The sequence below is a fragment of the Mobula hypostoma genome, chromosome 7 (assembly GCF_963921235.1).
Source record: "Mobula hypostoma chromosome 7, sMobHyp1.1, whole genome shotgun sequence".
Classification (NCBI taxonomy): domain Eukaryota; kingdom Metazoa; phylum Chordata; class Chondrichthyes; order Myliobatiformes; family Myliobatidae; genus Mobula; species Mobula hypostoma.
In genome coordinates, this window is record NC_086103.1 from 72,806,212 (window position 1) to 72,832,250 (window position 26,039).

The window sequence follows — 26,039 nt, forward strand, 5'->3', positions numbered from 1 at the left end:
ATGGCTGTTACCGGCGTTGTGGCTCATTTGACAATAATGTTTCTTCTGTTAGGTACGTTACTGAACGCAGGAATTGAATTAGCTTGCTCAATCTTGTTGTTACAATTTCTTGGAATACAGTAATTGAGGTGGAGCTGGTGTGTGAGTCAGGGAGCCTAGACCCTGAGTGGTGCCGGGTCTGCCGGGTTTGAAGATTGAAGGGTGAACTGACGGGGCGAGTGAACTTGGAGAACTGACCAGTGCTGATCTGAATGGACCGTCGAACACCTGATCCTTGTGTATCCATGATTATTGAGGTGAAAGTTAGTTTGGGAGCACAGTGGGTATGTGAGTGGGAAAATGAACGAGAGGCTGGATCTGTGATCAGAGATGTCCTTTCGATTCCCACCGGGCAGTTTGGGGATTTTCCGTAATATTCCCCCGATGCCTCGCAGCAGGTAAAATGGATCAGTTTCTCAATGCTGGGACGGGTTTTCAAACTGTGGACACACCCTCTTTCATCATCCCATTCAGCGCCATCTGTAACTTTCTTTCCTGCATTGTTTCAGGTCGAGTCGCCTTCGTCTCTGGGACAAACGTGCGAGGAGTCACGGGACAGTCGATCACACTGCCATGCCGCTATTCTGTCGGAAAATATGTCCAAAGTGAGATGTGCTGGGGCCGGGGACAGTGTGATGTTATGAACTGTGGAGATGAACTGATCAGAACAAATGGAGACAGAGTAACTTCTGTAACATCCCAGAGATATAAACTTGGTGGTAGAATTGCGGCAGGAGATGTGTCGCTCACTATCAATGATCTACAGAGAGAAGATAGCGGCTGGTATTGCTGCCGTGTGGAGATTCCGGGACTGTATAATGATCTGAAAACGAATTTGAATCTCCGGGTTTTGGACGGTAAGCAGCTCAATATTACATGATTCTGTGTCAGAAACGGCGGCATAGCGGTGTAGATGCTAGTGTATTTTCCACACATCTCCTGTGATTCTGGGTTCGATCCCGAGCTCCTCTGCTAAGTGTGCGGAAATCATATGTCCTTCCTTGCTTTCTCCGGTGCTCTGAGACCGGGTTTTGGACGGTAGGGAATTCAATATTACATGATTCTTTGGTAGGTTAATCGGTCAGTGTAATCTGCCTCTAGTGTAAAGTAACGGCAGGACAATTGTGGGGAGCTGTTTCCAGGGAGATATGGGGGATGTATCTGATGGGATTCTTGGGCAGATGATATGTTCTCGATGGGCTGAACGGCCCTCTTCTGCCCCTGAGAGCACAAGAAATAACATAATCAATACTGATTTATTGTTTACTCTGTTGTATATCCAGTAGAATGGATAATGTGCGGGATGAAAATGGCAGGACAGTACAATGTGATATGGACAAAGAGTGCATTGTCTGAGATTCTGTGGAGAGGAATGTTTTGTGTGTTGCATCAGATATACAACACAAAACAATGGGTTTTGGATGTTAATAACAGTGTTAATGCTGCTGTCATAGGACCATAACAAACAGAAGCAGGAGTTGTCCATTGGACATTCCTGGCTGTTCCAACATTCATTATCTATGTGGTTGATCATCTACCTCAGCGCCATTTCCACCACTGTCCTGTATCTCTTGACTCCATGTCCAGACATCTATCGACCTGTGTTTTGAACAAATACAAAGAATGGGCATCTACAGCCTAAAGCTTCACCACCACAAAAAGATCTTCTCATGTATGTCCTGGCTGGCCTTCCTTAAGTTCTAGGTTCCTCAATTAGAAAAGCACCTTCCTTGCATTTTGTTCTGCCAAGTCCTTGAAGGATTTAGTATGTCTTATTGAAGTTGAAGAGAGTACAGTTCAAGTCTACTCAATACCTCTTCATATAGAAACCCCGCCAACCCTGAATTTTCTTTGCACTCTGCCTATGGCAAGTGCAACCTTTCTTAGGTGACAGGTTTTCTTGCCCACTCACTGGGCTTGTCTATATAACCATGCTGCCTGTTCCTATCCTCTTCTGTGCTCCCAGTCCCACTTGGTTTTACACTGTTGGTAAATCTCCAGATATATCCTTTTGTTCCCTCATAAATTTCATTCCATCCCAGTCCTGAATAATGACCCCTTATTTTGAGATGATGATCTCTATTCTTGATAGGCAACGCTTCTCAGACACCTACTCTTTCAAACCCTCTCAGAATTTTATGCATTTCAATGAGCTCATCTCTCATTCTTCTAAGCTCTGCCTTCTCCTCAATGTCTGGGTAAAGAACAATATATATTTGCATGTGAAACCTTTTTCCTGGGTGTCTATGGAAATGTAGCTCATCAGCCCCTCACTAAGGTGCCACCGGATCCCACAGCAAGAAACCCACCTTTCTCTGGCTTTGTATGTCTAGGGTGTATATGACTTTGGTCCCACCAAATCCCTGAGGTTGGGATGCTTCACCCACCCAAACCCCGGTTTAGAAACATAGAAACATAAAAAACATACAGGACAATACAGGCCCTTCCGCCCACAAAGCTGTGCTGAACATGTCCCTACCTTAGAACTACCTAGGCTTTACCTATAGCCCTCTATTAATCTCCATGTAACCATCCAGGAGTCCCTTAAAAGACCCTATCGTTTCCGCCTCCACCACCGCGGCCAGCAGCCCATTGCATGCACTCGCCACTCTCTGCGTAAAAAACTTACCCCTGACACTTCCTCTGTACCTATGTCCAAGCCCCTTAAAACTATGCTGTCTCGTGCTAGCCAATTCAGCCCTGGGGAAAAGCCTCTGACTATCCACATGATCAATGCTTCTCATTATCTTGTACACCTCTATCAAGTCACCACTCATCTTCCATCACTCCAAGGAGAAAAGGCCGATTTCACTCAACCTATTCTCATAAGGCATGCTCCCCAGTCCAGGCAACATCCTTGTAAATCTCCTCTGCACCCTTTCTATGGTTTCCACGTCCTTCCTATAGTGAGGCGACCAGAACTGACCACAGTACTCCAAGTGAGGTCTGACCAGGGTCCTATATAGCTGCAACATTACCTCTCGGCTCTTAAACTCAATCCCACAATTGATGAAGGCCAATGCACCATATGCCTTCTTAACCACAGAGTCAACCTGCGTAGCAGTTTTGAGTGTCCTATGGACCCCAAGATCCCTCTGATCCTCCACACTGCCAAGAGTCTTACCATTAATATTATATTCTGCCATCATATTTGACCTACCAAAATGAACCACCTTTTTACTTATCTGGGTTGATCTCCATCTGCCACTTATTAGCCCAGTTTTGCATCCTAGCAATATCCTGTATGACAGCCCTGTATGACATTATCTACAACACACCAAACTCTTGTGTCATCAGCAAATTTACTAACCATCCCTCCACTTCCTCGTCTAGGTCATTTATAAAAATCACAAAGAGTAGGGGTCCCAGAACAGATCCCTGAGGCACACCACTGGTCACCGGACTCCATGCAGAATATGACCCATCTACAACCACTCTATGCCTTCTGTGGGCAAGCCAGTTCTGGATCCACAAAGCAATGTCCCCTTGGATCCCATGCCTCCTTACTTTCTCAATAAGCCTTGCATGGGGTACCTTATCAAAAGCCTTGCTAAAATCCATCTACACTACATCTACGGCTCTACCTTCATCAATGTGCTTAGTCACATCCTCAAAAAATTCAATCAGGCTTGTAAGGCACGACCTACCTTTGACAAAGCAATACTGACTACTCCTAATCATGTTATGCCTCTCCAAATGTTCATAAATCCTGCCTCTCAGGATCTTCTCCATCAGCTTACCAACCACTGAAGTAAGACTCACTGGCCTATAATTTCTTGGGATATCTCTGCTCCCTTTCTTGAATAAGGGAACAACATCCTAACTCTCCAATCCTTCAGAACATCTCCCGTCCTCATTGATGATGCAAAGATCATTGCCAGAGGTTCAGCAATCTCCTCCCTGGCTTCCCACAGTAGACTGGGGTACGTTTTGTTTGGTCCCAGTGACTTATCCAACTTGATGCTTTCCAAAAGCTCCAGCACATCCTCTTTCCTAATATCTACATTCTCAAGCTTTTCAGTCCACTGCAAGTCATCCCTACAATCACCAAGATCCTTTTCCATAGTGAATACTGAAGCAAAGTATTCATTAAATACCTCCGCTATTTTCTCCGGTTCCATACACACTTTTCCATTGTCACGCTTGATTGGTCCTATTCTCTCATATCTTATCCTCTTGCTCTTCAAGGTTTGTGTGAATCCTTTGTGATTTGCTGCCCCCGGCAATCGCCATTGGCAAGAAATAACAGATCATACACTGCATACATTTATAAAGAAGTATATTTAAAAATGTCAACTTAAGCAGCCAGTTGTTAAAGGAAAGAAAAAAAAACAAAAAAAAGGCCTATTATAGTTAAACAGTCACGTATGCACGGTGGAGCTCAAATCTTCCAAACGCTTTTGGTTTTTGATGTACCCACTGCACCTTCCTAACGTCACTCAAAATCCATCTCAAACAAATGGGCTGTCCCTCACAAGTATTGGTCTTCCTTCTTGAAGCCATTTATCTGCACAAAACACCTTGTGGAATAGGAATGGCATCCTCAGCCATCTTTCCTCCTGTCTTCTCCCAGCTCCCACCAACAAAGACTTCTCCGCCCAGTGTTCTCCAGAACCCCCTCCCAATTCCACCATCCTGATTGGCTGACATCCTAAGCTGAACAACAAAGCTCTTTATCTCAGCTCAAACCCAAACAAGCTGAAAGCAGAACTGCTAAATTGAAATACCTACAGCATAGCAGTAAAAATCTTAAATAGGCTGTTAAACCTAGAATCAATATATGAACATTTATTTCTTTTACTCAAGTTTTTTTTATTGTGTATCTTCTTATTGCCTTACTTATTTTTCAGTGACCATGTACACAGACACCGAGATGGTTTCAATGTTGATTCACTCACCATATAACAGAAATCTGTTTTTCTAATGTTCCTACTGAAGTGGATCATGTCACATTTCAACACATTATATTCCATTCATCATGTGCTTGTCTGTTTAGGTAGACCTCTCTTTTCTGCTGATTTCTCCTTGTATTCTCAGTAAATCTCACACAGACAGGTGAGGATCCATCATTAAATCTTAGAAATGTTGTCCTTGAGCTAAGACATTGTTATGTTATGAACAGAAGAGGTTCTAGCCCCATTACAATGGAGACCAATGAATTGCAGCTTCCCAATGCAAGGATAACTTCAACACACACAAAATGCTGGAGGAACTCAGCAGACCTGTCACAACCACAGATTCGGCAGCGCAGTAGATACGGCAATTGTGCTGGTGAATATGCACATGTCAGCTAATTATTTCATTGTGATTGTATTTAACTCCACACTTATCATCATAGTGCAGTCAAGACTTGGACACAGCACAGCAATGCTTCGCTGCCTGTTTGCATTTGGCCTTGCCTGAGAAATTGGACTGTTGAGTCAACTGACTCTGAAGACTAACGGTTTTCATTTAATATTTAGTTGTTCTTTTCAGCCGCAGTGTAGGCTTCGTTTTCCATTTAAGAGTTTTAGTTAACAGCCCTGTTTGGCCTGGCACTTATTGTTTTCTTTTCCCTTTAACACTGTTCGCATTGCTGTCTGAATTATCGACCCGCTTCAGTGTCTCTCGCTCCGCACTTGGGCCATGTCCAAACTGTTGGTGATAAGGCCAGGCATCATCTATGGAAAAGAATACAAAACTAATTGACCCTGGTGATGGGTTTTGACCCAAAACCCTTTCCATAGATGCTGCCTGGCCTGTTGAGTTCCTCCAGCATTTTGTGTTTGTTGCTTGGATTCCAGCATCTGCAGATTTTCTCTTGTTTGTGACAAGGATAACTTGTTTATTCTATCTCCGTTTTCTATGTTAACCAATGCACAGTAGTATATTAACCCCAATCCAATTTGTTCTTATTGTGCCTAACAGTGGCAGCTTAAAGACCTTCTACTAGTCAAAATACACAATTTTGACCTGTTGCCACTGACCTTTGCTGTAAGTTGTCTGAGCTTGATGTGAGTGAATAACAGTTTCTGACTAAGCGTTGACCAACAGAAAAATAGGTTTAATATTCCTTGTGTTACACAGACCAGCACAACAGTTCTGTTAACCAGAAGTAATTGCTGTATTACACACCATGGATATGATGTTGCTTATTTACATCTCTGATATTAATGTCTTTTTATTTAGATAAACTGCACTGTCAATAATAAAGGTTAACAAGTGTGCCTTGAAGTTGCTTTTAATATAATTGTTTCTGTTTAGAACCTTAAGATTAAGTGATTAGGTGAAGATTAGATTTGTATAAGGACAGACTGGGAATGTTTGCAATTGAAGTCAAAAGTAAGATGTGCATTTTACAAAGTGCCTTTCTCACTGAGCAACAAATGGGAAGATTCTTCCACAGACAGGGATGTGGTGATGATCAGATATAGATCATGATTGTAGATCTTTTAATTTGATTAATTCTTGGGCAGGAATGGTGATAATTTCTTGTTCTTGAAAATAATCAAAATTGTGCCAATAAGGAAAGATCTTAATGTGACAATATTAATGGTGCTGTGTCTGTTCATACATTTGCAACACAGTAAACAAATCCATCATGCAAATAGAAGTAATCCTGATTTAATCACCATGTGGAAGCATGCCCACAGGATTTTACAAACAAGCTCAGTGAAATGACAAGGTCTTGGCAGATGGAACACAATGAAGAAAAATAGGAGATCATCCATTTTAGTACTAATAATGGAAAAGCAGAGTTTAATAAAAACTCTGTGATTGGGTAGTGTTGAACTTTCAGAGTAACAAAGTTGTAGTTGTGCAGAGTCTTGGCATTGGTCCAGCAAATCCATTTTGTAAAAACACTGAGCTATGTAACCACCAGCAGAAGCTCCTAAGTCCTCATCCGTGGGAGAGGACGGATACACCATGATGGCTACACCTGTGGATGGTTTGAAATACTGGCTCAGGACACAGGATTCTAGCAAGTTACTCTTGGTGGCCTGTGCCACAGCAGAGGTGATGGTTTTAGCTAGCTAACAAAGCATTGGCAAGAGTGCTCTGGGAAGGTAGTGGAGAGTTTTGGTTTCTAAACAATGAAAGAACATACTCGCCATAGAGAGAGAACAATGAATAACTGGAGTCACAGACAGCAATTCACACCACCCTTCCCTCACTCTTCAATGGAATGAATGCTCAATGTATTTGGAGGCTTCATGATAGATTCATTGCTTGAACACGTCAGTGGCCCACTTGGTCAGAATATATCTGTGATGAGAGACCTTGACGAGGATGGTTAGCATCCAAGTACTGGAGTATCAGAGACTAGAATCAAGACATAGCCGCCAGTTAGCAGATCAGGTCTGAGTCTTTAAAGAGTGTATCAGCAATCAATATTCTGGAGAGTCAGCGTGTCCAAACCCCAGAAGCTCGTGTGGTCGGGTGCTATCATAACAATATCTGAACTGCCCTTTGACCACCCGGTGTTCAGACAGTTACTGTCCTTGTCGAGAAACTGCTTACTTATCCTTGTTTCTCATAAATCGAAGGCACAGCAATCTGACACAGAGTGAATATACTGTATATCTACAGCCTGGATCTGGGGCACTGAGCATCAGAATGCACCCTGTGTGTTCACACAGCAGCTGAACATTCCGGTGTGGGTGAATCTTTTCTGGTGCAGCACATCTGAGATTGTCACGTGGCATTCTCAAGGTGTTTAAATAACATGGAGAGATTCATTAATTCTAGTTGATTGACATGTTGAAAATATGGTGATGTATACTGAGGTCCATGTTGGTCAAGCTGATGTCAAATCAGGCTTGGACATTGACTAATAATCCAATTTGTATTTTAGATTAGAAGTCACCTCATGACTATGTAGCTCTCAGAACTGGAATAAAAACATCCCAAGGTGTTATTTTCAATAACAAGAAATTGTCTCCATTCCTGACCAATAATTAATCAAATTAAAAATCTACAATTGCCATCTACTGTATATCTATTTATATTATCTGGTACTTTCCTCTTTCTCTTGCAAACACTCAGAAATCTGTAGTTAGAGTTCTTTCCAATATGGAGAAGAACATATTGTGAGAACTAAATTTAACATACCATTGTGGAAGAAGTACAAATGGTGATGGGAAGCAGTACTTGGGCAGACGTTGCATTGCAGAAGCTGCATTGGTAGTTGTAAGAGGTGGACTGTGTAGAGATGGAGGCAGTATATTGAGCCTGGTAACTATAGAGAGGATGTACACCTGGAGAGATGAGAAAAATGTTAGGTCCTATTGGCAACATATTGATGATGGGGTAAATGACCCAGGATGGATGTAGAAGCTGGTGGGGTGGGGGCATGGAAGGTGATGTCACTGTCCTTGCCGCTGATATGAGGAGAGGAATGAGAGCACAAGTGAGGGGAGCAGAACTGTTACAGTTACTGACAGTTGGTGAGAAATAAGCAGTAAGAATATTTGCAACTTACATGTATAATAATAATACCAGAAGAGATTAAAAAATCAGTATTTATCACTCTTCCTAAGAAAGCTGGAGCAATAGAATGTGAATTACATAGGACCATAAGTTTAATGAGTCATATCACCAAGATACTTCTACGAATTTTGATGACAAGAGCTAAAAGTAAGATACAAGCCGAAATAGGTAAGGAACAATGTGGTTTTGTGAAAGACAAAGGTACAAGAAACGTAATATTGATGTTAAGGATACTATCAGAACTAGCAATTCAAGTGCAGAAAGATTTGTTTCTTTGTTTTATCAACTACACAAAAGCATTTGATAAAGTGAAGCACAGTGAGTTATTTGAAATATTACAGAAAACTCTAGATCTATATTCGAAAGATCTCCGCCTAATCAGAAATCTGTACTGGGAACAAACTGCCACTGTAAGAATAGATGTAGAAGTGAGTCAGTTTACAAAAATCAAGAGGGGCATTAGGCAAGGGTGTGTTTTCTCCCCTGATTTATCTAATGTGTACAGTAAAACAATATTACAAAAAATGAGACATCTTGGGAATCAAAGTTGGTGGTGAAAACATCAATAATTTCAGATATACAGATGACGCTGTGTTAATTGCAAGTACGGAGGAAGAACTACAAAACTTAATTGATACAATTGTTGAAGAAAGTGCAAAAATGGGTCTATCAATCGCAAAAAGACAGAATGTATGGTGATATCCAAAAAGAAGGAGAATCCTATCCGCAAGCTGAGAATAAATGGGGAAGACATAAAACAAGTACAGAACTTTGGCTACTTGGGAAGCTGGGTGACATCAGATGGCAGGTGCGACTTGGACATCAAAAGAAGAATAGGGATGGAAAAAGACACCTTAACGAGAATGAAGTGTATACTTACCAATACTAAACTAGGCATGACAACCTGCCTCAGAGTACTACTGAAATGTTACATTTATCCAGTTATGTTATATGGCTCAGAATGTTGGACAATGTCTTGTAACATGAGGAAATGAATTGTAGCAGCAGAGGTGTGGTTTTTGAGGAGGATGCAAAGAATATCATGGACAAAACGAATATCTAACGAGGATGTCATGAACAGAACATACACAAAAAGAGAAGTAATGTATGAGATCATGAAAAGACAACGTAACTTCATTGGACATGTGATTAGGAAAGAGGAGTTAAAATGCATGGTAATTATGGGAAAGATTGAAGGAAAGAAAGCAAGAGGAAGACAAAGACAAATGATGATGAGGACAGCAGCCAGAGAACTGGAAATGAATACCAATGAATTGATCCACTTGACCCGAAACAGGAGTGTGTGGGTCATGGCAGTCAAAGCTCAAACTGGGCATGGCACTTGATGATGATGATGATGATATTATATATATATATATAATATAAAACAAGTAGTGCAGAATTAGAGAAGCAGTGTTCATGGATGGAGGAGGGGAAGAAGCTGTTCCCCTCCATTGAGTATGTGTCTTAAAGCTCCTGTACTTCCTTGTTGATGGTAGCAATGAGATGAGGCCATCCCGTGGGTGGTGGGGCCACTTAATGATGGATGTTGCCTTTATGAGGAATCAGCTTTTGAAGATGTCCTTGATGCTGGGGAGGATGGAGTCAGTAATGAAGCTGGCTGAGTTTGCAACCTTCTGCAGATTTTTCTGATCCATGCTATGGTTCATTGATACCTGATAGTGAAGTAACCAGTTAGAATGCTGTCCGTGGTACGTCTGTCATAATTTGCCAGTGTCTTTGGTGACACAGAAAATCTCCTCAAACTCCATTGAGATGGCAGTGCGCTTGGTTACAGCGGCTCTCGGATTGAACCAATCATGTAATTGTTTGTCCTTTCTGTCTTTTTTATGATCATAAGACACTACTGGACACTATGAACACTGAGTACTGCATGACTACCCCACTAGTGAATTGCTGGATAGTGGGGGAGCTGGACTTGTTGCATACTGTACATCACCTGCTACAGCCACACAGGGAAGAAGGCATCAGAGGCAGTGCATGGTCCAATAAACTGTGCAAATGATTGTCTGACATTTTTCTTATAATCGCAAGTCCCTGCTGGAAATTGATAATGTGAAATACTGCATTGGTTCATTAGCGAGAGCAACAGGAGGGCAGATGCGTGGCCTTGCTTGTTGTGTGAACCAGGTCTCGTACTGTGATGACTCCTGTTGCAGCTGGCCCGGGGAGGTGACGCAGGAGGCAGTGTAGGAGAGAGCAGAGATACGGCGGGCACACTAATGTTTGTGCTGGGTTGAAGCTGGCCCCCGAAGTCCGGCTCTCCTGTTGGTGCTTCTCGCTAGTGTTCACTCAGTGGAAGTCAAGCTGGATTGCTTTGGTTTGTGGCTGCACTAGTTCATGATGAGGAACTGCTGTGTGCTTGTTCTTGTGGAAACGTGGCTCCACGACAATATCGCATGAACCATCAATCTACAGGCCATGACACTGACTTGGGCTATATTATCTTTTTGTGAATGTTTACTTTTCTGAAATCATAACTACTGTATATGTCTTATACGTGCTGTGTGATGTGTGTGACTATTGGAACTGTGTTTTGCCACGTGGCTCTGGAGGAATGCTTCTTTATTTGGCTCTATATGTGTGCACAGTTGAATGACAATTGAATTTGAACCTGAAATACAGCCACTGACACTGATACTAGCATGGAAAGAGAATTAACTGATTGGCAGGAGAATAAGAGTGGGAATAAATGGGGCCTATTCTGCTTGCCTTCTTTCTTTCTTCCTCAATCTCTATCTTTCTCTATCTCTATCTGTCTCTATCCCTTTCGCTATCTCTCTCTCTCTCTCTCTCTCTCTCTCTCTCTATCTCTCCCTCTATCTCTTTCTCTCTCTCTCTCTCTCTCTATATATATATATATATATTTGTATCTATCTCTCTCTCTCTATCTCTCTCTATCTCTTTCTATATATCTCTCAGCACAAGTTTACTCCCAGTACAAATTGCTTTAACAGATCCAATAATAACTGTTTCTATATTGGGAATTTTAAAGGTTGCCTTGCATTTATTGTGGACTGCAGATAGGCAGGTATACTAGAGATTCTGAAACAAGCACTATATGACTGTAGTTGAGAGATTTTAAACACAAACTAAATTGTTGACATTTGCCTGCCTAAGTTCGTTAAATTTTCTGTCACATTTTAATTATCAGGTATTTCATTTGCAATGACATGTTGATTCCAGTAATGTTTCCAATGACTTGAGTGGTGCAAATGCTTTTGTCATTGATCCTGATTTTAAACTTACTCAGAGTGACAGAGTTCCACGTCATGTAACAAACCAGCAAGAATGTTCTTTGTGATTGCCTGTGGCTTTTCAAATAATACTCCTCATTGTCCCATTTGTTGTTTATAGAAGTGAGAAACAATACACTGGCAATGGGTAAGAGAAATCCAGTGCAGAAGATCCACACCCTGTTGTAAATTGTCCAAGAGAATTGTAGCAGAAAGCGAGTCTGTAGGGAGAAAATGGTTTATTAATCTCACACGTTTAGCAAAAGTTGGAATAGATGCATGTTCAACATAGGATGTGCATTCCCTAACTGACCATCCAAGGATATTCAGCATTAGTGTAAAAGAAACAGAAAATATTGTCTCAATCACAAGTTTTAGGCTAAAATCCATTTTTTAGGTTATTGAGACCATTTGGTCTTTATCAGATTGTGTGACCAACTCCAGACATTGTAACAATTTAATCAAAAATCACCCAAAGTAGCTTTTTCTACAGCTGTGCAAAACCTGGAGACAATAAATCAGTCATCTTAAAGAAAATGAGAAGTATCTTAGCTTTGAAATGGAGAAAGTGTTGGAAAAGGTACAGAATCAGTAATCACTGGGACAAGTGTGGATTGTTTAGAAACATCCGGTGTGTCTTTGTTAAAGACTAATGGTGTCTAATTAATGTGACACAGTTTTTCAAGAGGTCGAATTATCACTGAGCATTTCATAATGTGCTACATTTGCAAGTACGAGTAGCTTAGGTGCTCATCTTGGTTGGCATGAATGACATGGGCCTATTTCCATGCTTTATTACTCTACACTCAATTATAGGATTTTCAGCATGGTTAATATAATATAAAAGATAGTAAATAAGAAATAAAAACTGTAAATTACAGTAAGTATATATAAAACATTTAATTAAGTAGCGCAAACGGTGAGGGAAAGAATAGATCATATTTTCAAAATATACAGATGGTGTAAAACTTGGCTGCATTGAGAATCATGAAGTAGACAATAATGGACATCAGGAACTGGATGGAGGAATGGGCGATAGATGCTCAGAAGTGTGACGTGTTATATTTTGTGAGGAAAAGCAGATATAAACCAGATGGTTCTTATGAAAGTGAGAATAGTATGGAAATTTGTAACAAGCAACAAGAGACTTTCCACTGAAGATGGAATTTAATGCAGACAAGTGTGAGGTTTTGCACTTTGGCAGGACCAATCTTACACAGTGACTGGTGGAGCAATGAGGATTGTGGTAGAACAAAAGGGATCTGCAAATACAGGTCCGTAATTCATTGTAAGTGCTGTCATGGGTAGATAGGGCCATAAAGAAAGCTTTTGCACATTGGCCTCCAAAAATCAATGTTATGTTGAAATTGCATAAGATGTCAGTGAGGCCTAATTTTGAGTATTGTGTGCAGTTTTGGTCACTTGCCTATAGGAAATATATAAACAAGATTGAAAGAGTGCAGAGAAAATTTTCAAAGATGTTGCTATACCTGGAGGACCTGAGTTATAAGGAAAGATTGAACAGGTTAGGACTTTATTTCCTAGAATATAGAAGATCAAGAGGAGATTGGATAGAGGTATACAGGATTCTGAGAGGTATAGATAGGGTTAATTCAAGCAGGCTTTTTCACCTGAGGTTGGTTGGGACATGGGTTAAGTGTGAAAGGTGAAAATTCTAAGGAGAACATGAGGGGAAACATCTTCACCCAGATGGCCGTGAGAGTGTGGAATGAGATGATAGTACAAGTTGTGTATGCAAGCTCAATTTCAACATTTAAGGGATCTTAGATGTTCCAGGTCAGGGGAATAAGAGTCCGACAAGACCATTGTGTCCAAGCACCACAAAGAGTTTATTATGAAACACAGGCCCCCATCTATTGCCTTCTCTGAATCAGTAGTCCAGTCCATCCTGTGTATTGAGAAGTCATTGGGTCTCACAGATTTATCCAGTATGTCTGAAGTAAGCCTTGTCTCCATGAAACAGAGAATGTGACAATTCCTCATTTCCCTCTGATACAGTAATCTTACCCTTAGGTCCTCAATCTTGTTCTCCATCGACTGTACATTTGCTAACAATATACTGTGTAGAGTAAATTTCATGCCCTGATTTTTCACTCTAGCTTAGAGTCTTCCCCTCCTCCCTCTCTTCCAACCATGGCGATCTACCTTTGTCTGCTTAAGGATGCCATACCTGTTTGCTTGAGAGTTAAGTCCGCTGAGTCCTTCAGAAGATTGTGAAACGACTCAGTCTTCTAGATGGTTCAACATGATGTTAAAGGGAAATTACAGTCTACGGACTGCAGTGAGAGTCATTCAGAAGAAGTATATTTTGAAGTTTTGTAAGCCACCCGTAGCACATTGCCATTTTTCACTCATCCTCGCCAATAGAGTGTAAATAACTGGGTCCTCCGTAGAAATGCAATTGACCCAGCACTTACTGACTCCCAATTCAAAGACAATCTGTTTACTTCACTGTTTTATTTCTGTAACAAGAGCATTCCTGTGCATCAGCGCAAATTCAATGTTTTTTTTTTGCCTAATTGTGGGAATGAGAAAGGCACTTTGAACCTGCATATCCATCACACTTACTGGTTCTCCAGATCTAACCCAGCCCTCATTCAGTTCTACGTGAGTCATTGATTGAGAAAAATGAATGAGTTCACTGACATGAAAGTAAATTAACTTTTCTTCTGTTACAGGAACCAGCACAACATCTGCTTCACCCACAATTGAGTCCTTGTCTACAGACCATGGAAATGACATTGTTCCATTTACTTACCAGGGTCAGTCTGCATCTTCCAGGCATTACAATTTATCTTCTAAACAATGATATTAATGCTTCTTTATTTGTGTAAACTGCACAATTTAACTATCAATCTTCAAAGTGGACAAGGAGGCCTCGAAATTGCTTTCAATTTAAATGTTCATGTGTAGAACATTAACAATTATGGTGACTTTAACTTAGATAAAGTATTCTCTGGCCAGGTCTCTGTCGATCCCATGGTCCTTAATCTTCTAGATCAGCCTACTCTGAAGTACCTTGTCATTCGCTTTACTAAAATTGAAGTCAACAGCATCCACTCTCATTAATTAACCTAACACCTCCTCAAAAACCACATATAGGTAAAACATTTCCTTCCCTTTCTAGAGAAGGGGCTAGACTTGACATCTTCTTAGGAAATGAGGTGGGCAAGTGGTTGATTTGTTCAGTGGTGGGGGAGCACTTTGTGATCAGTGACCATAATTATATTAGCTTTTGATATGATTCAATATAATGTCGTAAACTGGGGTCAGGCTTATTCTGATAGCATCAGACAGGAATTCTTAAAAGTTGATTGGTAGAGGCTGCTTGCAGGTAAGGGGACATCTGGCAAGTGGGAGGAACTTAACTGTGCGACAGGAAGACTTCAGCACCAGCATGTTCCTGTTACGGTGATGTGCAAGGCTGGTGAAATTAGAGAACCCGGTGATAATGGATATGGAAGATCTGGTCCAAAAAAAAGAAGGAGGCAAGTGATAGGTATAGGCAGCTTACTTCAAGCAATTATAATATTGGATGTAGGAGAACACTGGGGAATGAAATTAGAAGGGGGCTACAAGATACCTCTGGCTGATAAAATAGAGGAGATTATCAAAGATTCCACAAGTATACTAAGAATGAAAAAGCAACTGGAGGAAGAATCATCCTTTCATGGATCACTGTGGTAATCTAAATTCTGAGTCATGGTAAATGGGCGAGGTCTTCATTAGAATTGGTATCGGTTTATTTGTTGTCACATGTGTTTTTACAGTGAAATGCTTATTTTGCATACCGATCATACAGATCATATAATTAGGTAATGTCGGGTCACATTCAAGACCCTGAAGGAATACATACAGTGTTTTCTGTCAGTATTTATTGTGGAGAATGACATGGAAAGCTAATTGGAGCAAATCCAGTTAGCCTGTCAGGCAGGAGATGATACGTTTCATCACCAACCTCTCAAAGTACTTCATCACAGTGGATGTAAGTGCTGCTGGTTGTTAGCTATTCAGTCAGGTTACCACAATCTTCTGAGGCAACAATATAATTGAAGCCTTCTTGAAGCAGTTGCGTACCTCAGACTGTTCAAGCAAGGGTTGAAAGATATCCAGTCCGTTGATTAGCACAGGCAATTAGTACTTGGCCAGGTACCCCCTCTGGGTCAGATGCTTTTTGTGGGTTCACCCTCCTTCAGGACACTCTCATGTCTGCTTCAGAAACTGAAATCACAGGGTCATCGGGGGCTGTGGGAGTTTGTGAAGTTTCCTCAATTCTTTGAGAACCAAAGCAAGTACAGAAGGCATTGAGCTCATCTGGGAATGAAACCGTGTTGTCATCTCTGAGCCCTGAAGAAGGGCCTGGGCCGAAATGTCAACTGTTCGTGTATTTCCATTGATGCTGCCCGACCTGCTGCATTCCTCCAACATTTTGTGTGCATTGCTTTGTCACCTATGTCACTTGGTTTCACTGTGTAAGATATAATAGCATTCAAGCCCTGCTGTAGCTGTCGAGCATCCCCCAGTGACTCATGCTTGATCCAGTTTGCCACTTCGCATGTGAGATGGCTTTCCAGAGCTTGTAACTGTGCACCTTGTATCTTATTAGGCTACCATACCTGAGTGACACTGATCTACAGTAGCCCTCAGCAGACCGGGGAGCAAAAAGTTCATCCAGCACTTCTGGTTGGGGAAAACTCTAAATGATTTTATGGGGACATGCCCATCTACAATTGTTTTAATAAACTCCGTCACCACAGTGGTGTATTCATTCAGATCTTTTGATGAGTCCTTGAACATGGCCCAGTCCACTGACTTGAAGCAATCCCATAGCCACAACTTTGCCTCCTGCAGCCACCTCTTTGTTGTGCTCATCACTGGAGCTTTGATCTTTAGAATCTGCCTGTATGCAGGTAGGAGAAGGACAACCAAGTGATCAGATTTCTCAAAATGTAGTCTAGGCATGGAACAGTAGGCTTTCCTAATTGAGGTGTAGCAGTGGTTGGGACCCCTGGTGCTGCAGGTTAAATGCTGACGATAACTGGGTGGAGATTTCTTCAAATAAGCCTGATTGAAATTCCGGACGATGATTGGGGTGGACAATTTCTTGCTTGGTGATGGCAGCAGTTAATATCTCAAATGCCTGGTGAAGGTCAGCTTTTGGTGACAGATTAGCACTGAAATAGCACCACAAGGAGTCAACTGTATCAAGTCTATTATGGAAAGGCCGGGACTGAAGAAAGCTGATTGCCACCACCTGTCTGAGGACAAATTTGAGAAGTGGGGGAGGTGTAAGCAGCTAACATCCCAGTGAATAGTTAGAAATTTTCTATAGCATTCCTCAGATCCTGCCCTGCTAGTAATTCGATCTGTTTCTCAGTGTAGGGACAAGATTTCAGACTGTGGTTGTGCTCCCTCTTCCTGTGCCAGACAGTGTTATCTGTAACACTGGACTGTTACTGGTTAGAACGAATGGGGACAGAGTAACATCCCAAGGCTATTATCTTGGTGGTAGAATTGGGGAAGGAGATGTATCACACACTACAAGTGATCTACAGAGAGGAGTTAGTGGCTGGTATTGCTGCCGTGTGGAGATTCTTGGACTGTTTAATGATCGGAAAATGAACTTGAATCTTCTGGTTTTGGACAGCAAGCAGTTCAATATTCCATGTTTCTGTCTCATCAATGGTGGTGCAACAGTGTAGCAGTTTCTGTAACTGTCCCACAGATCCTGTGACCCAGGTTCAACCCTGAGCTCCGATGTTCCATATGAGAAGGTCACCTCGGTTCCCCAGGTGCTTGAGTTTCCTTCATTTACATGGGGAACATTTGTTTGGAGAGATTATATTGCTTTGATTGAATGAATAGTGCTCTTCTGCCTGCTGAAAACATATGAAGTAACATAAGGAATACTGATTCTGTCTTTGTTGTTAATTGCTGTACATGTAGTATGGATAATGCGCTGGGTAAAAGTGGCAGGATGCTACAATATAAAATGTACAATGTAATAGTGATCCCTGTAGTACCCATGAGTTACCATGATAATGTCAACGGCTCGTTAATAACAGAATGCATTTTCACTAGGACTTGACTCTAATCCTCACCTTGGAACATTCTCATTACTTATTTCAATCTCTCCTGGGGAAAAGCACTGAACTCAGAGGTAAAGGATGTAACAGACTCCTTGACTTACTGGTAATATCTGACCAAATTAGTGGAATGCAGAAGCCCAAGGAAAATTGATTCCCTAGGAATTATGTATAGAGAGATAGGAAAAAGGCTGAAGAGCAGGACCTCCAAGGCAATAATTTCTGGATTAATCCCTGTTTCACCTGCTAGTTAGAGCAGGAATAGGATGATAGTACAGATGAATGAATGGCTATGGAGCTAGTGCAGGGGCAGGGTTTCAGGTTCTTGGATCATTTGGAACCTCTTCTGGACCAGGGGTGACCTGAACGTAAAGGACATGAGGCACCTAAACTGGAGGAGAACCAATTTCTTGGCCAGGAGGTTTGCCAGTGCTACTCAGGATGGCTTAAATTAGTTTGGCCGGGGATTGGAACCGGAACACCAGGTCAGAAAGTGGAGGGATGCAGAGGAAGGTAGATGCCAGGGCCAGTAAAAACAGGTAGGAGAAAAGTAATAGGCAGATGCAACAGATAGTTTGACGTGTGTGTAATTAAATGCTAGGGGTATTATGGATAAAGATGATGAACTGGAGCATGGATCAGTACATGGAATTATGATGTTCTGACCATTGCAGAGACTTCGTTGAGAGAAGGATAGGAATATGCTTAATTTATTTGTTTTGCCACTACATTGTGTGTTGAGGGACCTTGTTATAAGAATCATCCATTGTAACAATGATCAGAAAGAATCTCTATTTACCTACAAATAACCTTTATTGTCTAAACTAAAAAGCATGTGGGTTCACGAGCTAACTACTTGTCTGCACATCCACCAGAATTCCCACAGCCTCCATGAACAGTCAGTGAACGGAAAAGGTACTACCAGCAAAAGGAGTCTATGCTGGCCAGGCGCTCCTCACGGTCCTGATCTCCACATGTCCGTGGGATCCGTCTCATCTGCAATTGTTGATCTCTGTTTGCTGGAGAGTTATCGCTGTAATGTGTTTGAATCGCCTGACTTTTATAGTGTACCTCATCAGTTGAACTGGTGGATCTCCATCCATTGGCTCAAGGTCACGTGGCCCACCTGGGTCATCTTCTTACTGGTTCTAGTCCAGGGTTATAACCAACATTGTTTCATGTTTTTGTCCACCCCAGCCTTATGCATTTGTGTCTTTCAACTCTGACTGGTCCAAACCAGTTAAACTAGGTAACCCAAACATCACTTCTCTGGTAAATCTACCACTTTACATAATAAATAGCTACCCATCTGAGAATGGTCTCAGGTTTAGCAGGTCATTAGCTGAAGCTCCTTGTGTCCACATTCAATTGATCTGATTAAATTACCACAGAGCAAGACTCAGTTCAGAGTTCATAAATTGGGTGGGGGGGAAATAATGACAATTGGTTTGTCTACTTCTCCTGTCTTTGATTCATCCAAGTCCACTAATTTGTAGCCAGTAGTAGGCATGAGGGTTTAGTTTAGTTGGCCATTTTATTACTAAATTATTTGGTTTGGGACTACATTATGAGTTGAAGAGCCTGTTTATGTGCTGTACTGTTCTATGTTCTGAAACATGGGTCTGGAAGTTTTGGCAAATTATCTCAATATCTGGGTAAGACTGTTTTTACACTCGATACCATCTTGTTCTGATTTCTGCACATTTCATTCTTACAACTGTCATTACAGATCTTACAACCTCTCCGTTTACATCTCCCAGAGATTCCAGTTCAACTCCACATTTACCTGTGAGTAAATACCTTTTTATCCAGAAGATAAGTGTTATTAATCATAAAATTTCACTGAGAGGACAAGGTTATCTTTTTCTGCATTGCTTGTTCCAGAGTTGTATTGTACATGCATACTTTGACAATAAAATAATCTTTGGAATGCCAGATCTTTAACATACACATAGACATCTGTTAGTCTCGTGAGACCATGGATTTGTGCCTTGGAAGGTTTCCAGGGCGCATGCCTAAGCAAGGTTGTATGGAAGACGGACAGTTGCCCATGCTGCGTCTCCCCTCTCCACGCCACCGATGTTGTCCAAGGGAAGGGCACTAGGACCCATACAGCTTGGCACCGGTGTCATCGCAGAGCAATGTGTGGTTAAGTGCCTTGCTCAAGGACACAACACGTTGCTTCAGCTGAGGCTCAAACTAGTGACCTTCAGATCACTAGACCCACGTCTTAACCACTTGGCCACGAACCAACACCTTTCATAGAAAAAGTTAAATAATTGAAGAGATTGTTCTGAAGTGAAAGCAGAACTCTGTTTGGGTCATGGTGAAGGGAGGGGAGACCATAAGACCATAACAAGAGGAGGAGGACAGGAGCAGAATTAGAATTTGGCCCCTTAAGTCTGCAGCCTCTTGCACCCTTACTAATCAAGAATATATTAACCTCCACTTTAAATGTATATATTTATATATATATTTAATATATACCATCTCTGACAATGAATTCCACAGATTCACCACCCTACAGCTAAAAATATTCCCACTAATCTCTATTCTAAAGGGATGTCCTTTTTATTCTGATGTTGTCCCCTTCTTGTCCAAAACTCTTTCACTACTGGAAACATCCTCTCCATTTCCACTCTATTCAGACCCTTCCGATATTCAGTGGGTTTTAATGAGATCTCAACTTATTCTTCTAAACTTGCAGCAATTACAGACCCAGAGCCATCAAACGTTCCTCATACATCAAGCCTTGCATTCCCAGGTCATTCTCATAAACCTCCTCTGGACTCTCTCTAATGTCGACACGTATTTCCTTAGATATGAGGCCCAAAAGTGCCCAAAAGATTCCAAATATGTTGACAAACACCTTATCAAGCCTCAGCATTACATCCTTGCTTTATATTCCAGTTCACTCGAAATAATTGCTAACATTATATTTCTTTCCTCATCACTAACTCAAACTGAAAGCTAAAATCTATGGAATCCTACATTAGGACTCTCATGTCTCTTTGCACCCAACACTTCCAGTCAAGATGATGCCAGCAAACAGTGGCTTCTCAAGCAACATCTTGCAGGTAGCCAATCTCTTCAATTATTTAACTTGTTCTACAAAGAAGTAGAACTTTCAAAGTTCTGGCATTCCAAAGGTTATTTTATTGTCAAAGTAGACATGTACAATACAACTCTGATATTCGTCTTCTCCAGATAGCCACAAAATACAGAAAAACCATAGGTGTTGTTAAAAGAAAAGACATCAAACCCTCTCAACCCTTTGTTTCTGTCTTGATTGTTTTGGAGACTGTTAGAGCCTGTGATGGGCTGTTTGGAGCTCGATCAGGTTATCTGGCATGTTGCAATCCTCAAATAGTACCCTGAGCACAGGTTACCTCATGCAGGAGACCAGAGAGGGGCCATAATCAACTCCATTTTGAAGCATTGAGGGAGATTGAAGTATCATAGTGAATGTGGAGGAGGTCAGTGGTTGCTCTCCATGGAGGCCATGGATTGACAGTGGTTGGTAGCCAGCTCAGCAGCATTCGGAAGGCCTCAGATCAGCAGTGCAGTGGTCAGAAGGCCACAGGTCAGTGGCGCGGTGGTCACTCTACATGGAGGGACTGAGTTCAAGCAGTCGCTCTCACGGTTCTGGTGGGAGGATATGCTCGAAATTCTGAGATGTATGGGATTATTAGTCAGTAATTTATTTTGCAGTCCTTCAGGTTTTTATGTTTTCTTGCTTCTTGCTAATTGGCCGGTTAGGGTTCTGGGTGGACAATGTGTTGGTTTTTGTATGAGGGAGGGGTTGGGGATTTGGTATCTGATGTTCTTGATGTTTTTTCTGTGTTGGCGATCTCCTTTTTTGTGTGTTTGACGGGGTTAGAGGTTTGGTGCTGTTGTTGCTGTTTGTTTTTGCGGGGGAGGGGTTTGGCGGTGTGATGTTATTGTTACTGGTTTCTACATTGCATGGCTATCTGGAAAAGACCAATATCGGAGTTGTATTACATGAATACTCTGACAATAAAATGAACCTTTGGAATGCCAGTAGTCACAGGCAGCCAACTGGAAAAGAGCCCTTTATGCCCATGCATTAGTATGCGTAATCAGTGAGTTTGCACCAGGGCTCAGTGCATGAAGGTGAGGTGAATCTGTTGAATTGAAGTGTTGAGGACTGAGCAATGGAGATACTTCATTTGTGTGTCAGGGTTTATTGTACAATCAATAATGCTGATAGCCACATGGATGGATATACCAGTATAAGATTTAACTTGGGAAATAATTCATCTTTCTCACAGTTTTTACATCCTTGGAACATTCTCCATGATATTGACCTGCACAACTGACATTTCCCACTATTTCCTGAACATTCATCCAGCAGATCTGCTCTTCTGTAGATAATTTATGTCGGTCATCTCTAAAGTGCTTCTGATGGGTTCCATTACATTTCAGAACATATTACTGCTCCAGCTGTCTCACGTTCTCTTATTTGTCAACATTTTACAGCAGAAGTAGAAAATGAAGATCAGTTCTTCCAGCCCTACCATGGTGAACAGTTCACTATTGCCTTCTCCTAATGGCTCATTTCCATCTCTTTTTACAACCCTGTGTGACCACAGCCAAGCTGAGGAGGATCCTAGCCAGGATAAATCCATACAAAGCTGCCGGGTGCTGAGGGATTCTGTGCCCCAGCTAACAGACATCTTAATGGATATCTTTAATATCTCTTTACAACAGTCCATGCTGTGCATGCAGACTTTAAGGAAGCCATGTCGGCATTATACAGTGCTCGCAATCCGCTCATTTTAAATTTAAAGCTGAGAAAATAGGTCTTGTTCTCTGTTTCAGGTTCCTGGTGAGCGTGTAAACAACCTGATTTTTCTGCTTTGCTGGACCGCTCGTGTCTCAGTTTTCGTCTCTTTTCTTTCCGTCACTGTGCTGCTTTGCAAGTGGAAACGTAAGTGACAAATTAATATTTAATATTCAAAACATTTTGTTAAGATATTTATGTAAAGTTGCTCTTCACATGTGATGATGATATTTATTTGAAGTAAAATGCTTTATTTGAGCAAAGTAATTATGAAGGTTAGATATGTGACTCTCATGTTTCCTTCAGTGTAGATAGGACCAGGGCTCTACTCAATAAAGTACTCCCGGTATCTGTGTGAAACTTGTAAACAGCTTATTCCCATTTCCTTTATTCTCTGGTCATAATGTATAGTTGTCCTGCTACACACATTTGTCTCCTCTCTGTCCACCTGTGTTCACACTTTTAGGGAACTATGAACTTACACATTCAAGTTTCGCTCTTCCTTCACAGTTCCCAGAGACACGGCATGGTTTACCAATCATCCCATCCACATTTCCTTCCAATTCATTAATATGCATGGGAAACACAACAGAACAGACAAGAAAGTAGAAGCATTGAACAATCATTGCGGGCAAAAGAGATCTGAAAAATGAAAGAATGACATTCTATTTACAACTGTTTGAAGAGAGAGGAGCTGAACCAATGCATCTCCCCATGCATCTAACCATCCACCATCTTCTGACTGGACTGATACACTTTCAGACAATCTTAGAGAATCTGAAGCCACCTCCTTTCCCCCAGACACTGAGACCCATCTCACATCTCCAACATTCATTCTTCAATGATAATTGACTACAGTGTTATTTCATACAACCATGGCTTACAAGGGAAGTCAAATCTAATGTAAGCAAAAGAGCGGGCAACAAAGAAAAAAATAGTGAGAAGATAGAGGATTGGGAAGCTTTTAAAACCCTTCAGAGAGCAACTAAAAGAATCAGCAGGATGGAAAAGATGAAATATGAAAGCAAGATGGCAAACAATATCAAAGTGGATAGTAAAAGCTTTTTCAAGTATGTTAAAAATAAAAGACAGAAGAGAGTGGATATAGGGCCGCTAGAAAATGAGGCTGGAAAAATACTAACATGGGACAAGGAGGTAGCAGATGAACTGAATGAGTGTTTTCCATCAGTCTTCACTGTGGAATACACTAGCAGTGTGCTAGGTGTTGAAGGGTGAGAGGGAAGAGAAGTGAGTGCAGTTATTATTACAAAGGAGAAGGTGGACAAAAAGCTGAAAGACTTAAGGGTACATAAGTCACCCAGACCAGATAAACTGCAACCTAGGGTTCTGAAAGAGGTAGCAGTAGAGATTGTGGAGGAAATATTGATGATCTTTCAAAAATCATTGGACTCTGGCATGGTGCCAGAGGACTGGAAAATTGCAAATGTCACACCACTCTTTAAAAAAGGAAAAAGCAGCAGAGGGGAAATCATAGACCAGTTATCCTGACCTCAGTGGTTGGGAAGATGTTGGAGTCAATTGGTAAAGATGAGGTTATAGGGTACTTGGTGACACAGGACAAGATAGGACAAAGTGAGCATGGTTTCCTTAAGGGAAAATCTTGCCTGATGGATATGTTGGAATTCTTTGAAGAGATTACTCATAGGATAGATAAAGGGGATGCAGTGGATGTTGTATATTTGGACTTTCAGAAGGCTTTTGACAAGGTGCCACACATGAGACTGCTTACCATATTAAGAAACCATGGCATTACAGGAAAGTTACTGGCAAGGTTAGAGCATTGGCTGATTGGTAGGAGGCAGTGAGTGGGAATAAAAGGATCCTTTTCTGGTTGGCTGCCAGTGGCTACTGGTTTTCTGCAGGGTTTGGTGTTGGGACTGCTTCTTTTTATGCTGCATAACGATGATTTAGATGATGGAATACATAGCTTTGTTGCCAAGTTTGCAGATGATATGAAGATTGGTGGAGGGGCAGGTAGTGTTGAGGTAGCAGGAAGGCTGTAGAAGGACTTAGACAGATTAGGAGAATGGGCAAGGAAGTGGCGAATGAAATACAATGTTGGAAAATGCATGGTCATGCACTATGTTAGAAGTAAATATGCAGACTCTTTCCTAAATGGGGAGAAAATCCCAAAATCTGAGCTGCAAAGGGACTTGGGAGTCCTTGGGCAGAATACCCTAAAGGTTAACTTGCAGGTTGAGTTGGTGGTGAGGAAGGCAAATGCAATGATAACATTTTTTTCAAGTGGTCTGGAATACAAGAGCAGGGATGTGATGCTGAGGCTTTATAAGGCACTGGAGAGGCCTCACCTTGAGTATTGTGGACAGTTTTGAGCTCCTCATCTAAGAAAATATGTGCTGGCATTGGAGAGGGTTCAGAGGAGGTTCACAAGGATGACTCAGGGAATGAAAGGATTATCATATGAGGAATGTTTGATAGCTCTGGGTCTGTACTTGCTGGAATTTAGAAGGATGAGGAGGGATCTCATTGAAACCTTTCGAATGTTGAAAGGCCTAGACAGATTAGATGTGGAAAGGATGTTTCCAATGGCGGGGGAGTTTAGGACAAGAGGGCACAGCCTCATGATAGAGGGGCATCCATTTAAAGCAGAGATGTGGAGAAATTTCTTTAGCCAGAGGGTGGTGAATTTGTGGAATTTATTACTACAGGCAGCTTTGGAGACCAGGTCGTTGGGTGTATTTAAAACAAAGCTTGATAGGTTCTTGATTGGCCACAGCATCAAAGACTACAGGAAGAAGGGTGGGGAGTGTGGCTGAGGAAGGGAAAATAGATCAGACATGATTGAATGGCGAAGCTGACTCGATGGACCAAATAGCCAAATTCTGCTTCCATGTCTTATGGTCTAATGGTCTTTTTTTATAGAACCAACATGGCATTCTGACAGTCACTGAGACTACTCTGGTATGTAATTTGAGTGGAAAAAATTCATTTTTCTACTTATTGAGGTTTACTTCAATTTGATTACAAATGAACATCAGTCAGTGAGTGGATTGCACAACATTACATTCTTTCTTCAGATTCACTGGTAAATATGCAAAGAAAGAACAATTTTGATAAAGATGTTTCCCTTATTATGCAAAAGTGAAGTATTTGCTCATTATATCACCACGAACTGCAGTCTGTGTAGTTCAAGTACAGCATCTAAGGTTCACTCATCAGTGTTCTGCATTTTTGTGTCACTCAGGCACATCCTCCATCTGTCAGAACAGGAGCAGCACCAAGCCCGTGAGAGACTCCACACCCTTGCAGCAATCACTTTGATGTCCATGGGAAGGCCTTCCCATAGTGAACCAAAGATTGACTGCATATGTTGACTGAAAT

At 41.5% G+C, this 26,039-nt stretch overlaps 1 protein-coding gene across 1 annotated transcript; it reads left to right on the forward strand.

Annotated features, from left to right (window-relative positions):
* LOC134348951 (T-cell immunoglobulin and mucin domain-containing protein 4-like) lies at positions 1–26,039 on the forward strand. Its single transcript, XM_063052755.1, has 6 exons — positions 1–52; positions 549–896; positions 14,465–14,548; positions 19,602–19,660; positions 22,715–22,823; positions 25,903–26,039. Exons 1-6 carry the CDS (start codon positions 1–3, stop codon positions 25,977–25,979), a joined length of 729 nt encoding a protein of 242 aa, XP_062908825.1. The 3' UTR covers positions 25,980–26,039.